This window comes from Pelodiscus sinensis, chromosome 3 (assembly GCF_049634645.1).
Source record: "Pelodiscus sinensis isolate JC-2024 chromosome 3, ASM4963464v1, whole genome shotgun sequence".
NCBI classification, from domain to species: domain Eukaryota; kingdom Metazoa; phylum Chordata; order Testudines; family Trionychidae; genus Pelodiscus; species Pelodiscus sinensis.
The window spans coordinates 121,167,303-121,182,595 of record NC_134713.1 but is presented as its reverse complement, the minus strand read 5'-3'; the positions used below and the strand labels follow the sequence as shown (position 1 = coordinate 121,182,595).

The 15,293-nt window shown below is 38.8% G+C and overlaps 1 protein-coding gene across 2 annotated transcripts in view; it reads left to right on the top strand.

Annotated features, from left to right (window-relative positions):
• The window catches only part of THBS2 (thrombospondin 2), a 52,408-nt gene that overhangs the window by 29,519 nt on the left and 7,596 nt on the right, over positions 1 to 15,293 (top strand). For both annotated transcript variants that reach the window (XM_025184058.2, XM_006121970.4), the window contains exons 13-18: positions 454 to 672; positions 4,277 to 4,384; positions 5,227 to 5,386; positions 8,197 to 8,315; positions 10,817 to 11,051; positions 13,923 to 14,150. In XM_025184058.2, coding sequence (XP_025039843.2) covers positions 454 to 672; positions 4,277 to 4,384; positions 5,227 to 5,386; positions 8,197 to 8,315; positions 10,817 to 11,051; positions 13,923 to 14,150 — 1,069 coding nt within the window. The remainder of the gene's footprint in view (positions 1 to 453; positions 673 to 4,276; positions 4,385 to 5,226; positions 5,387 to 8,196; positions 8,316 to 10,816; positions 11,052 to 13,922; positions 14,151 to 15,293) is intronic.

Sequence of the window (15,293 nt, the reverse complement as noted above, 5' to 3'; positions counted from 1 at the left end):
ACACTCCGTGAGTTTTTCAAAAAAACTGTAGTGTAGCCATAGCCCAATTGGTAGACTTAGATCATTATATCCTGAAGACCAGTACTCTCAAGGAAGTGGGAGTGTGCAGTTTTTCCTGTCCATAATAAGACCTAATGGCTCCCAGGGAAATGCAGATGGAATAAAAAAAACCTTAAACTAATTGTTTAAATTTATGTATTGAGTAAGGTCCATTTTTACCTGAAGTTATGCTCTTTTTTATTACCAGTTATCTCCAATTGTCAACTGACAAAAAATGTCTGACTTATTCTGCTCAGTAAAATAAATCAGTGTTTCTACAGTCCTTGACCAATTTTTTTTAAAAGTGCCCAAACTGAGGCATCTAAATAACTGTATTGGTTTTAAAAAGTTTTGAGGATCTAGAAACCCCTCCTGATGTCATTAAGTTTGAAGGAGTATGCTCTGTTCTTGCAGGTGTGTGAACCTGAAAATCCATGCCAAGATATGACACACAGCTGCCACAAATCTGCAGAGTGCATCTACCTGGGCCATTTCAGTGACCCAATGTACAAGTGTGAATGTAGAACAGGATATGCTGGGGATGGACGCATCTGTGGTGAAGATTCTGACCTGGATGGTTGGCCCAACAGCAACCTGGTCTGTGCTGCTAATGCTACTTATCATTGCATGAAGGTAAGAAGGAAAGAGCAAAAAAGTCATGATGTCACAACCAATTTTAGTTTTTTATAAATAGTTACCTATTCTTCTTTTCATTATAAAACTGGTGATGGTTTCTATGCAGCATTCTGCTGGTAAGATAACCCCTCTTTCTATGAGATAGACTGGAAGGTATGTTCACTTACATCTTTATGGAATCTTGTATTTCACTGGCTCTCAGTTATCCTATTCTGTAAAACATTTAACAGGAAAAAGAGGGCTCTCCCTTGGATCATTTCTTCTCCCAACCTGTCAGTCCCTTCCCTTTGTAGCAGTAGTCTGTTTCTGTTCTGGGAGGTCTTCTCGGGGACTACTAGAAAGAGTTTTAAAAACCATTATTTGAGAACATCTGACTTTCATGAAAAGCTGTTCTCTAAAGAGTTGAGTGGCAGATGAAGCAGGGCTGCTAAGATAATGGAAAAAAGGTAATTGGTGGTTAGGATAGGTATGTCTAGCATCATCGATGAATTGGGTCTCACCTCAGAAAGGCATTTACACTTGACCTCAACTTTAAGCTCTTGTGCAGACCCACTACTGACATGCTTACAGTTAAGCATATGCTTAAGCACACTGCTGGGTTAGTCTTTATGTAATGACATTGGCTGCAAAGGCCTATGGATGGCATTGCTTTCTCTTGATTGCTCCTTCTCGTTCCTAAATGTGAGCTTAGATTTCTGCCCTGGCCCATGGGTATGTCTATACAGCAAGATTATTTTGAAATAACTAGCATTATTTTGAAATAACTTAGTCTGTGTCTACACAGCCAGCAGTTGTTTCAAAATACTGTCAAGCTGGAGGACTTCTTACTCTGACTCCTGTAACCCTCATTGTACAAAGAGCAAGGGAAGTTGGAGGAAGAGTGCTTTATTTTGAAATAAGTGGTGTGTAGATGTTCCCCATTTTGAAATAAACTATTTCAAAATAAGCTACGCAACGGACGTAGCTCAATTTGCATAGCTTATTTTGAGTTAAGCCCTGCTGTGTAGACATGCCTCACAGTACCTTAGTTTACTTGAGAGTACAATCAACCTGAGCAATGACATCTTGTAATAGCAATTCTGATAGTGGCAACAAAACCAAAGGAACCTTGTCAAGTTCTGAACTAGTCCAATGGGCAAACAAATGAGTAACTTTATGTAGAGACTGCCTGTGTTTGAGGTCAGAGTATTAAACAGGAAAAAAATCCACCCAGGTACAATTACACTGGAGTCAATTATCAGAGGGGTAGCCGTGTTAGTCTGAATCTGCAAAAGCGACGAGGAGTCCTGTGGCACCTTATAGACTAACTGAAGTGTAGGAGCATAAGCTTTCGTGGGCAAAGACCCACTTCGTCAGATGCATGCATCTGACGAAGTGGGTCTTTGCCCACGAAAGCTTATGCTCCTACACTTCAGTTAGTCTATAAGGTGCCACAGGACTCCTCGTCGCTATTGGAGTCAATGGCATTACAGAAGGAATGAACTTGGATCAGTGCCTTATTATTAGAAAGGCAGTACAGATAGACCCTTGCTGAACGCCAGTTTGAGATGCTGAACTTTCTCATGCTGCCTGCTTTCGACTCATTGTAGATGTGGCCAACTCATCAGTTGCAGTTCATATATTCTTTTTGGTTCCTGTCATCAGGACATGCAACATGTTGACTCAAGATGCAACACAAAAGATCTGCTTTCAGTAAGAAAATAATGTGTTGAACACATTTAGAGGAAGCTCATTCCAAAAGTTGACTTGTTTTTCTGTAAGACATACATTAATTTTATAGAAACAATGTTTGATGTAAAAGGTCTTTTTAAAAAATATAAAATATTCTCAAGTAGTAGCACTCATTAGAAATTATCTAGTTCAGTAAATTTCTTTAAAAAATCCTTTCCCTGCCCTGAAAAAGTGATTGAAACATAATTTGTCTAAATAACATTAATATTTTGAATTTAATTTTACTTTTAGTTCTCATTAAGTTTTCATGAATAGACATTTTTCTTCCAGAATTCCTGTACTGAAAAATGAAACATTAGCCTAAATATGATACTTCAGAGGCTAACATTGGATCAGGCATTCAGGGATCATACGTATATATTGAAAAGGTGTCTGAAAAGTTTGGAGGTTCCTTCTGATTTTGATAATGATCCATAATGCTTTTTCCTCAATTTATCTAGATGAACAGAATTTCTTGGGCTTGAAAAATTAGGCAGAAAATCTCAGGATTCCCTGAGATTTCAGCATTTCCTTTTCTGATCCTGGACACAAATGTTTGTGTTATTAGAACAATATTTCTGCAATGTTTTGGCATGTCCAGTTTTGGTTTCAAGCAGAAGTGGAAAAGTGAAAATAAATGAAAAACAATGAGAACAATTTATAATATCAGAAAATGTTGTGATATAGGAAATAGACAAAATAATTTTGACTGGCTTTTTAAATTTTCACTCATTCTTTACCTCAAGGCAGACTGATGACCCAGTATCAGGCATAAATTTGTAATGGTGAGAGTAATTTACCATTGGAACCATTTGCTAAGGATCATTGTGGATTCACCGTCACTAACAATGAAATATTTTTTCTAAAGATCTGCTCTAGGAATTATTTTGGGGAAGTTCTATGCTCTGTTTTATGCAGGAGATCTGACTAGATCATTACAAGGGTCCCTTCTGGCCTCAGAATCTATGAATCCATGTCTCCCTAACTATATTATTTTAAAAGAAAATAGCAGTTAAAATGTTTGATCAGTGTTTCACTTTTTAAATTGTATATTTATTATTTCCTGTTTAAAAATACATGGAGTTATTGCAAGAAATACTGGGTCCTTCGGTCACAAAATTCTGCTCTTTTTTGCACTATTGTAATGCCATTGCGGTATGTTCATGTGACCCCAGTAAATTAAATAGAATTCTATGACTGTAAATAAGAGCAGAATTTGCCTCCATGTGTTTTTGAGTAACTGCTTTCATGAGCTACAGTTTTTGAAAATCTGTACTTTTTTGCCAAATTCAGAAAACTTCACTTGTAATAAACTCTCTTTTCCAATTGTCCCGTGCAAAATAGAAAGGATACATTTGTCTTTTATTTTCAAAATTCTTGGGAATCTATCAGTGCAAAAGGACACACATGTCTCAAAGCTACAGCCCCATGTCTGTCTTTATTGCATTAACTTTCCATATTACAGATTACATCTGAAGATGAGCCTTTTACCTTTCATCTTTCAATTCTGGTTAAAGACAGCCAAAGCCAACCATGTTACATTGTAATCTCCAAAGTTCCTTCATCGGCTTTCCATAAAGATCTCACACTGTCTCTGCGTGTGTGTGTGTTTTTCCTATCAGATGCTCTCAGTTAAAATACACTCTAAACATTCCTTCTAATAAAAGGAAGTTAGAGGACTGGAATGATTTGCAACTTCATTTAATTTATTTTACAGCATGAAAACTGGATGAACTAATATTTTTGGCAACAAACAGAATCTTTAAAATGTACTTGTGATCAATTTTCTCAGCTATGTGTTTTATAGCCTCTTGTGGGCTATATAGTCATCAAGCCCATGTTAAGAGCCTGTGACATAACATAAGAATAATGTACTGATTTTTCTGGACAGGATAATTGCCCCCATCTGCCTAATTCTGGACAGGAAGACTTTGATAAGGATGGCAAAGGTGATGCCTGTGATGAAGATGATGACAATGATGGGGTAGAGGATGACAAAGTATGAAGTTTTATTTAATGGTAGTTTAAAAAAAAGTCTTATCATTTTAATGCAGCTCCCTATGATAGGGTGAGGGGCCCAAACCCATCCAGTGCACGTTGAGTATGCCCCATCTTTCAAGCCACCTTCTGCCTCTAGGCAGTGAGGCCTAAGGTTTTAGTTCACTGATTGGCTCTTTGCTGTAGAGTTATGCTGCCTAGGAGTTGTGTCTATAACAGTCACAAGATTCCCCAGGCTGTAAGACCTAGCAGCCAGAATCCCTAATAATGCCCTGACCTTTGGTGCTGTGAGGCTTAATGGCCAGAGGCAGTAGCACTCCCCTGACTTCCAGGGCAGTGAGGGCCTAGCTGCTAGAGTCAACAGTAACATCCTGACTCCCAGGGCTGTGAGTCATAATGGCTAGAGTTAATAATCTTGGACCATCTCCTAGATGGACGAAGGCTCGAGTAGGGAGAATCAGGACCTCTTTATTCCATCTCAACTCAGGGCTCTGGTAGTGATGAGAAGGCTCATCACTTAGGGCATGTCTAAACTACATCCCTCTTTCGAAAGAGGGATGTAAATTAGACAGATCGAAATTGCAAATGAAGCCGGGATTTGAATTTCCCGTGCTTCATTTGCATAATGGAAGCCACACGTTCTTTTGAAAATGGGTATTTTGAAAGTGAAACTGCCATATACACATGGTTCTTTTCAAAAGAAAAACCCTTTTCCAAAAGATCCTGTACTCCTCAAAAAATTTGCCTAGGTGGAATATGAGGGAAATACTTCTTGAAAAATGAACTAATGCCTCAAACCAATCTGTGATTTACATTCTTAAATCCTTTGCTTTTACTCACTAGGACAATTGCCCTCTTCTGTTCAACCCTCGTCAGTTTGATTATGACAAGGATGAAGTTGGTGACCGCTGTGATAATTGCCCGTATGTGCACAACCCTGCTCAGATTGACACTGATAATAATGGAGAGGGTGACTCATGTGCTGTGGATATTGATGGTGATGGTATGTTCTTATTTGTTAAACCAGACAGAAACTGGTCCAGAATTAGTTACTATTCCAAACTTAATACTTTGCCTTATGGTCTACTGAAGACATGCTAATCCAAACTGAGATTGTCAGTGCTAGTAATCTTGCTTCCATGAGGCGTGAGGGAAGTGGAAGAGAGAGTGTTCTCCTTTAGTCTTCCTGCAGTGTGGACAGCACCAAAAATCAAGTTAAGGCACTTCAACTTCAGCTATGCAATTAACATAGCTGAAGTTGCATATCTTAATTTGACCTCATCCCATAGTGTAGACATACCCTGAGAGGGCTGGTTGTATTCATATGTAAGAGAAAATCAGTTCCATCTTATATTTACAATCAGAAATATATATAAAGAGAGGGAAGACTAAGGTCCACCCATCCCCAAGCTCTGCACTGAACATAGGAGTATAGACTCATAGACTTTGGGGACAGAAGGGACTATCACAATCTGAGTCTGACTCTCCTGCCCATTGCAGGCCACAGCACTTCACCCACCATTCCAACAATAGGCCTATAACCTCCGCTTGTGTTGCTGAAGTTGTCAGATTTTATGTGCAAATAATGTGAAATGTATCCACATGAATGTAATAGATGATCCCTGTCCAATGTTCTAGATAAATAACACGTCCCTCTCCACATCCCAAGGCCCTTGCAAATGTGCCCTCTGAGGAGAAATTTTTTTTTCTGACTCCAGAATAATCAGGATGCAATATGCTACTTTTGTTTTTTGTTTGGATACTAAAGGAAAAAGATGTTATTTAAGGAGGTGTCTAGATTATATTAATCTGGACCAGGTTAAATCAGAATTGACCTGGATAATCAGACAAAGCTCAAACCAATCTAAACACAAACCATCCCTTGAATTTTGAAAAAAGACTAAATTAATTTGTTTCTTTGTTCATGTTCTTTCTGGACCTGGTTTTGTCCAGAAACGGAAGCAAAAACATGGAAATATCTTTTTAAAAGTTTGTTCTTGGAGCATTTCTAGCATGGTTGAAATATAGAAGTGTTAAAAATAAGTTTGGTCTTGGATTTGCTTTAGTAATCATGAAACTTTTGGATGTTCATCTGAATTGAACCTCTGAACATTTTGAAGTTCTCCTATCACTCACAACATCAGGTTCATACGAGAGCTCACTGGATTTCTGTATGTGCAGTGAGTGGAAAACATAGCTTTGTATCTTTGGCTGAGACTCCATATTTTGAACTTTATGTAAAGCTCCAGAAACCATACAGATGAAGATACAAACCTACTGTCATTTCCCAGCACTTGTGCCAATCTTGTCTTAAAATTTCCTTTAGTTGTCATGATATAATTTTGGAAGGAGAGGACAATTTGTTGCAAAATGAGGAGGAGGGATGTCTGCTGAATACTTGGCAACATGGTACAGTTAATGATATGCAGGTTATGATAAGATGAACTCGTTTAGTACTAAAGCACATACTTTATACTGCTCTATAGAATTCCTCAGGAATTCCATTGTGATGTAGCATTTATTGCAAAGAATTACTCAAAGGCTGTGTCTAGACTGGCAAGTTTTTCCGCAAAAGCAGGTGCTTTTGCGGAAAAACTTGCCAGCTGTCTACACTGGCCGCTTGAATTTCCACAAGAACACTGACTTCCTACTGTCTGAAATCAGTGCTTCTTGTGGAAATACTATGCTGCTCCCGTTTGGGCAAAAGTCCTTTTGCGCAAAGCTTTTGTGCAAAAGGGCCAGTGTAGACAGCTCAGATTTGTTTTGCGCAAAAAAGCCCCGTTTGCAAAAATGGCGATCGGGGCTTTTTTGCGCAAAAGCGTGTCTAGATTGATGCTCTTTTTCACAAATGCTTTTAACGGAAAACTTTTCTGTTAAAAGCATTTGCGGAACATCATGCCAGTCTAGACGTAGCCAAAAATTCTGAGTAGGTAGTTCCAATTCTAAGCCATAAAATTCCAAGTAATTTAAAATGATTTTTTTCCCTTCTTTTCTAGCAAGACACATTTTCTTTAGGCTCACAAATGTCAAAGGACAAATTCTTTAAAACCCATGCAGTCCTCACACAAGCAAAACTTCCACTGAAATATTTCCTGGGAGTGTTTACATTAGTAAGGAAATTAAGATTTGGCCCACAGTATGAAATTTCAGTAGAACCTTAGCATTACAAACATGTAAGGGATGGTGATTGTTCATATGAACAAAAAATTCATTGTTTTTTCAAGTGTTTACAAGGGGACATTGACTTACTACATCTTTGAAATGTTACTATGTGGAAGAAAAAATGCTACTTTTTACCTTCTTACTTTAAATGAAACAAGCCATTTCTTACCTTGTCATATCTTTTTTTAACTTTCCCTTTTGTTTTTAGAGATTTATGTTTAATACAGTACAATGCTGTATTTGCTTTTTTTTTTTTTTTTTTTTTTTTATTTGTTCCTGCTATTGCTGGATTGCATACTTCTGGTTCCAAATGAGGTGTGTGGTTGACTGGTTAGTTTGTCACTCTGATTCTACATTCCTTAGTGACTATTTCATTTCTTATTGTGGTGTTGTAGCATAATAAAACTAAAGCAGCTTTCATGGACTAGCAAATAAAATGTATCGTTAATAAAACTCACTTCTGAGAGAGGATCAGCATAGGGCTTAAGAGCCACTTAAACCCTCAAAACAGGGCTTCAGGGGAATTTAAATGGGACCTGAGCTCTGCAATGAAATATCTCACTGTATGTGTAGTATTTATGGTGGAGCATTACTAAATGCCAGATTTTTTTTATCTGCTTCAGTCACATTATTTTTTTTTTACCCTCACAGATATTTTTAATGAACGAGATAACTGTCCATATGTTTACAACACTGACCAGAGAGATACAGATGGGGATGGAGTAGGTGATCATTGTGATAACTGTCCATTGGTGCACAATCCCGATCAGGTAAACACTAAGCCTATTTTGTATGAGGAGTAGTGGGTGGAAGGTTTTGCTCTTGATGTGGGAAATCTGAAAGCTGCTTTCTCATCATTTCTAATAATGCTGATCACAGAAGAGGAGATGCTTAAGGAACCAAACTACGTTATTATTATTATGACTGGCATTACAGTCATGCACAGAGACTTGTACCAAGATCGGGGCCCCATTATGCTCAGCACTGTACAGATACATAGGACAGACCCTCCCTCAGAGAACGTATCACCTAATTAGATAAGAGGTAGGAGGGGAAATAGTGACAGAATGGCTAATTGACTTGTCCAAGGAAATATACCAGATTCCTCAACAAAATCAGCAATGGAGTCCAAGTCTCTTGATTCTCAGGCCAGGCCCTATCCATTACACAATCTAGCCTCTAGTGGTAGATACAGTAGAGACTGTCTGGGTAAAGGGTCAGAAAGCTCTTCTATTATCACAGGATACATAATAATTTGCATGATGTGATTTTAAAAGTCTGATATCCTGCAAGTCATCCGTGCAAAATGCTGTCCAAATTTACTTCTGAACTGGAAGGGCCTATTTCTCCTAAAACAGAATGTAAGAACCTGCTGTTGATTTCAGTGACAGTTCCTCAGACCTGTTAGGAGAATCATGCCCCTTCCTCCACAAAAGAGACTTCTCAATGCTTGGAAAAACGAAGGCCACATTTTCCCCATTTTTCATTTCCACATAAAGGCCCATTATGGCAATGATACACTCTTGTTTAGGAGTCAGTTCTCTTCTGCTTGTAATCCACCCAATTCACATGAAAAAAAAACTGCCCTGCTCGGCAACATCATATATGAATATATCTTTTATGATAATTGTGGTAAATTACAGGTTCTGGTGTGAACTGAAAGCAAAAGTTATTAAAAATGGCATTGCAAATTTTCAGTGATCTGACACTTACTATTGCCTTTGTTCAGGTGAATGCCATCGAATTTATAATTATGCAGAGTTACTGCACTTAGTTTATACAAAGTTACTGCATTTAGCTTCACTTCAGGGCTACTAATAACTAAACTTCATTGAGATCAATAGTAGCCACTCATACCTTAAGAACTTTGTCTGGACAAGAGAGCTCATATAAGCACTATACAGCTTGCAGAGACTTTAATAATATGAGGTAACACATTCCCGAGAGAGACTCTCAGGCCAGCTGAAATGCATGATATCATATATGCATCTATTGTGCTTGCAATGTTAATTATGTTCAAGGGAAAAATGTCACCACAGTGCACTATGCTTTATTAAATTATTACATCATATTTTTGCCCTGCACTGTATCTAATTAATACTATAGTGTCCATTCCAGATTTTTAAATTATAACAGTTTTGGTCAAACCCCAAACAGCTGGCTTTGACTGCAGAGTTAGATCTGAATTGTTCATTCTTTTTTTGTTCTATTGGACCTTTAATACTTTATTTAAATCCTTCAATGTAGGCATTAAATTTCCGAATATGTGAAAAACAGCCCTAATTTTCAGGTCCAGCCAAATGCCGCTCTATGCAAAGCCTGAGGAGATTGGGGCAAAGATGTCTTTGACTCCACCTTTGCACTTCCTATATTCCTGGGTCATCTGGAGAATAATTTCCCCCCGCCACTGGAAGGTATAAAAGCCTTAGGTCTGCTTTGAACTTCACTTGGCTTTCCATGGCCCCATGGGGCCTATATGGGAGGGGGAAAAAAGCTAGAATGCAGTGATACTCCAGGCAAACCTCCTACCTTGGCCGCCCTTCAGGAATGTCAATTATGATGAGGACAGTGAAAACTTGGGGGCTATGTCTATACTGCTCAAGAAAATATACAAATGAGGTGAAGCGTGGAATATTGTTGCACCTCATTTGCATGATTAATGAGGCTTCATTTTTGCGCAAAAAACCCCTCTTGCTCAAGAGCCATTCTTCCTGAAAAAAATGTGGTATGTCTACATTGCATTGCAATTAAAAACCTGCAGCTGGCCCATGCCTTGTGAGGGTTCTATAGCCTGGATTCCAGTCTGAACCCAAATGTCTACACTGCAGTTAAACAGCACCTTAGCCCAAGCCTAGGCTAGTTGTGGGCTTTTACTTGTAGTGTAGACATACTCTGTAATGTACAAAGAGCTCCTTTACATCAAGGTTCTTTCCTGTGAGCTAGGTCTGACCAAATTACAGCAGTGTAATAAAGTGAATTTATCAGACCTGTGATTTAGGGCCAACAGGTTCTAACCAATGAATGTGAACTAAAAGCCATGTAGGAAAATGTTCACCAGAGTTTCAGTAAGATTTTTACTGACATCCCTCATATTATAGTGAAAAAAATCACATTTTATTTTATTTATATTTCATAGAAATTTGTTACTACAATATAGCAACTTTTTAAGAAATTACTGGAAGAGAAATGTAGAGAATAAGGAAATATGTCATCCCTATGTTGTGTTTCCTAACAATAAAGATTTCAATTTTGTTTTCTGTCCTTTGCCTAGACTGACATAGATAATGATCTGGTTGGTGACCAGTGTGACAACAATGAGGACATAGATGAAGACGGTCACCAAAACAACCAGGATAACTGCCCCTACGTCTCCAATTCTAACCAGGCGGACCATGATAAGGATGGCAAAGGGGATGCATGTGATTCTGATGATGACAATGATGGTGTTCCTGATGACAGAGACAATTGTCGGCTCATGTTCAATCCTGACCAGAAGGACTCTGATGGTAAGGGCCAGTTCATGTTTTGACCAATGCTGAGGATATTTTTCCTAAGGATAAAAGAGAGATGATAGCCCAGGCCAATTTGAGCCCAATGGGCCTGTAGCGGGTACAAGCACTCGCCGGCATGGCATCTCCTGCTGGTCTATCTGGGATTACTGGTGTAACTGAAAGCAAAATTTAGCTCATGTGTCTATAGGGAGGATACATTTACAGTGGACTAGTTCCTGACTGCTGCTCTGAGTATGTTGAGCGGTACAGCTAAGAATTGTAGCCCTCACAGGATTCTACCTGCACTGGGAAATCTTTGGGTGGTATAAAACAACAATAGCAGTTCCTACACCACCTCTTCTCCCAACTGTCCTGGTGTGAAGGGGGCATGGCTGGGGCACACAGGGAATGACTCATACAACTCTCTGTTCTGTCAATATCTGAAATGACCTCAGAGCTCTTAGGCTGCTAGGCTGCTCTAACTTCTATTGAGACACCTGTAGTGCAAGGGTGGCCTGAGGATCTAGGCCACAGAGTTCTATTAAGGCTTACTTTTGATCCTCCTGGTCTTATGTGAAGCCCAGCCCAGCTGGGCTAGGGAGCTGTATGCCAGTATATGTGTGAATGCATTTCTGTGATGACTGTCCCATAGACTCAGTAATATAGGTTGGCTTGCTCTTCATCATCATCAAAGCAGAAGAAATCACGTTCAACATTGGCAAAAACCAGCCTATAAATAAAATCAAAGGATGTTCATGTGCTCTCAAGGATGCGAGCCACGCAATTTTAAGTTGCAGACCTGGACAGAGTTTGTTGAACATGGCTGGCTGGATGAATGCTTTCAATATCGTTTGAAACAAAATCAACTCTGTCAGCAGTCAGGACCACTGGGAACTTCAGCAACATATGCAATGAATAATTAAAACCCTCATATGGATTCAAGAATTGCTTCTTTGATATTGGCAAAAGGAAGAAAGCTGGAAATGCATAGTTTTTATCTGAAGTGTTAAGATAAACAAGTGCAGGAGTGCACAGCTGGTCAGAATTTGGAGTTCTCCTGGGCTGACTGTCAGACAGTGGAATGTGGAACCATTTTCCCACCAAGCTGAACTGCAGAAAATCTTTGAGTGTTTGGTTATTTCCTAAGGTTCATTCTCCTTTGTATTGAAAAGCCTGTACTTGAAGAATACAATGGTGATGAAGTGCACCAAAACTTTTACATCTAAGTGCACTAAAGCCTTTGAAGCATCTAAGTCATTGTCGGTGGCAGGATGGTACGCTTCATAGATTACTGGTATCTTCTATATCCTTACAACACTCATGCACAATTTACAATGAAAAAGGATCACTTGGATAAGGACCAGAACAGATGGTCAAACTGTTCGGCTTTTGCAGTAGTAGCCATTGACTGGTGCTTCCCCAGCAGCCTCCCTTGACTCTGCTGCCACCCCAAACCAAAACAAACATGCTGGTTTAAGAGTAAGGGTGCATCTACACTGCACTGTTATTTCATAACTAGCGTTATTTCGAAATAACAATGTGAGCATTTACACAGCCATTCCGTTATTTCAAAATAATTTCAAAATACCAGACAGCTTATTACAAAATCTGTAAACCTCATTCTATGAGGAATAGCGACTATTTAGAAATAAGGCGTGTGTGGACACTCCATAGCTGCTTTTTCGAAATAGCCTCTCACCAGGGCTTTTTTAAGTTATTCCTAGTGCTTCCTGGGGCTTTAAATCGAGATAGCACATTAGGGAAGCCTTCCTTGGACTAATTAGGGAAGCCTTCCTTGGACTAATTTTGAGGCTTCCCTGCAGTGTAGATGTACTATTCTGAAATAAGAGTGCAGTGTAGATGTACCCTGTCATTTTTTTTCAAGTGTGGAGGACAGTAAAAGGACTGGGCCGTAGGTCACACACTTTCTGTAGCCAAGCGACTCGTACTTGTATTTTTAGGTTCTTTACCATGCTTCTACTATATCTTGCCTTTATTCTCAGATCACAATATAAATACCCCCTTAAACTCCAAACCCAGCACTTTTTCTTTCTCAGTTGACCTGTATAGTGTTTTAATCTGCCTCAGGAGCCATACTAAGGTCTCGTATTTGGCCTATTCTAATTATAAGCATATTCCAAAATTCCAGAGAATTGATTTTTTTCCTAGCTTAACGTTGCTATTTTTTTTGGCAGTGCAACCTGTTTTACCCATAAATAAAATAGTAAGTAACCTACAGCTGTTTTTACATGATTTACTGATATATTTACCCCACCTCCATTTGATACAGATGTGACCCAAAAAATGTGCCCACAGTCTTGAATATTCATGCAGAATGTTGCTGAAGTCCTCTTGTGACACACACTGATACAAGAGAGTTTGCAAAGGAAAACAAAAACAAAAACGTAAAACTTAATAACACACAAGATCCTGCAGGTTAAGTTTTTAATAATTGTGTTTCCTTGGTCAATTTATCTGCAGCTTGGCCCCACAGTTGTGGTAAAGCAAGCCCAAAATGTCATACAATCTTTATTAGCCATGCCAAACAGTTCTGAAGCCTGAAACAAATAGGGGCCAAATTTGTCCCTTCTGTAATTGCACTGACTATGGTTGAGACACATCACAATTGATTCTGGTCCTGAATGTGTAGAGATTATGTAGCCATCGCTGGGATCAAACATGTCAGCCAGCCTTTACCAGCAATATTTCCTAGCGTCTTTTAGAAGAGAGGGGTTTATAAAATTGTATGTAGCAACTTATGTGTAGATTATTTCATAGCTTTACAAAATTAGATTTATTTGTTTCTGTGAACAGCCATTAACTTACACAAATAGAGAAGGAGAAGGGTGCTAATAATGTTTGTGTATTTTTCTGTTCTGCTTGTAGGTGATGGTAGAGGTGATATCTGCAAAGACGATTTTGACAATGACAGTGTCCCAGATATTTATGATGTGTGCCCTGAAAATATTGACATCAGTGAAACTGACTTCAGAAAATTCCAGATGGTCCACCTGGATCCAAAGGGAACAGCTCAAATTGACCCCAACTGGGTTATTCGCCACCAGGGCAAAGAACTGGTACAGACTGCCAACTCAGATCCTGGCATAGCAGTAGGTGAGTATCGAAAAAAAAAAAAGAATTATCTGGATTCTTTGGAACAATACTGGGTGAACCACATACAGAATAATACACCTCCCCAGACCTGCGTACTGATTTAGTGCTACTTATCTTCATAGCATTTTTACTTTAACTTCAACACTCTCTTCAACACCCAGTGAGGTAGGTAATTGTTCCCATTATATAGATAGGGAAACTGAGGCACGGGTCTTAAAATACCAGAATCACTGTGAGTGTTCAAGCTACTAGCAAACACTTCTAGTCTATTTTGTGTAGCATATCAAACAGTTGCATAGTTGTTGTGGTTTCTTATTTAAATTCCTGGTCACAAAGGAGCCTAACCTAGAATGGATGTGTTCATTTACTGCAATGGGAGTATATATCCTGAGTGTCTGTGAGTGCATGTGGGAGTACATATTTGTCAGAGATTTTTTCTGTTGCTGTTGGTGCAACTCTCTTTGCAGCTGATGAAGAAAAGACACTCTGTATTACCCACGAAAGCTAATGCTAATATAGATAGATATTTTAGTCTCTAAGGAGTCATTGGGTTACTCGTTGTTTTTACTCTGTTTTGAGGTTGTAGATGAATAATCATCAAAATGTGTTACAGTATAAGCCTACTGAGCTGCTTCATTTTGGGTTTTCAACTGCTATATGCGACCCTACCAACAATAACCCCTGCATGCACTTTTACAGAGTTAATTCTGAAAGCTATGAGGGACCGAACATATTCGTTTCACTGATCTGAATAAATATCAGGATTGAAGAAGGCTTGCAAGCATGCATCACATTTGTTGTTCTTCCTGCCAAATGCCTTCTTCTTTCTCCCATTTGGTATTGTAAGGGAGCCTAATGTAAGACACAATGAATCTTAGTTTTTTCTTTATAAAGGCTAGGAAATCATGTTGTTTCTGTAACAGCAGCATTACAAGGGAGAAAAGGGACAGAGAAATGCAAAGACTATACTGAAACAAAGGGAAAATGAGGATGATATCATCTCATCCTCACCCTTGTTTAAGGAATGAGACAGAACAGATATATAAGTTCCATATAAACAGTATATGACTTCATTCTTGCAATCCTCCCTTTTGTCCTCCAAAAAATCCTAGAAAGCCCCAAGGAACAGAAATGGTATAACAG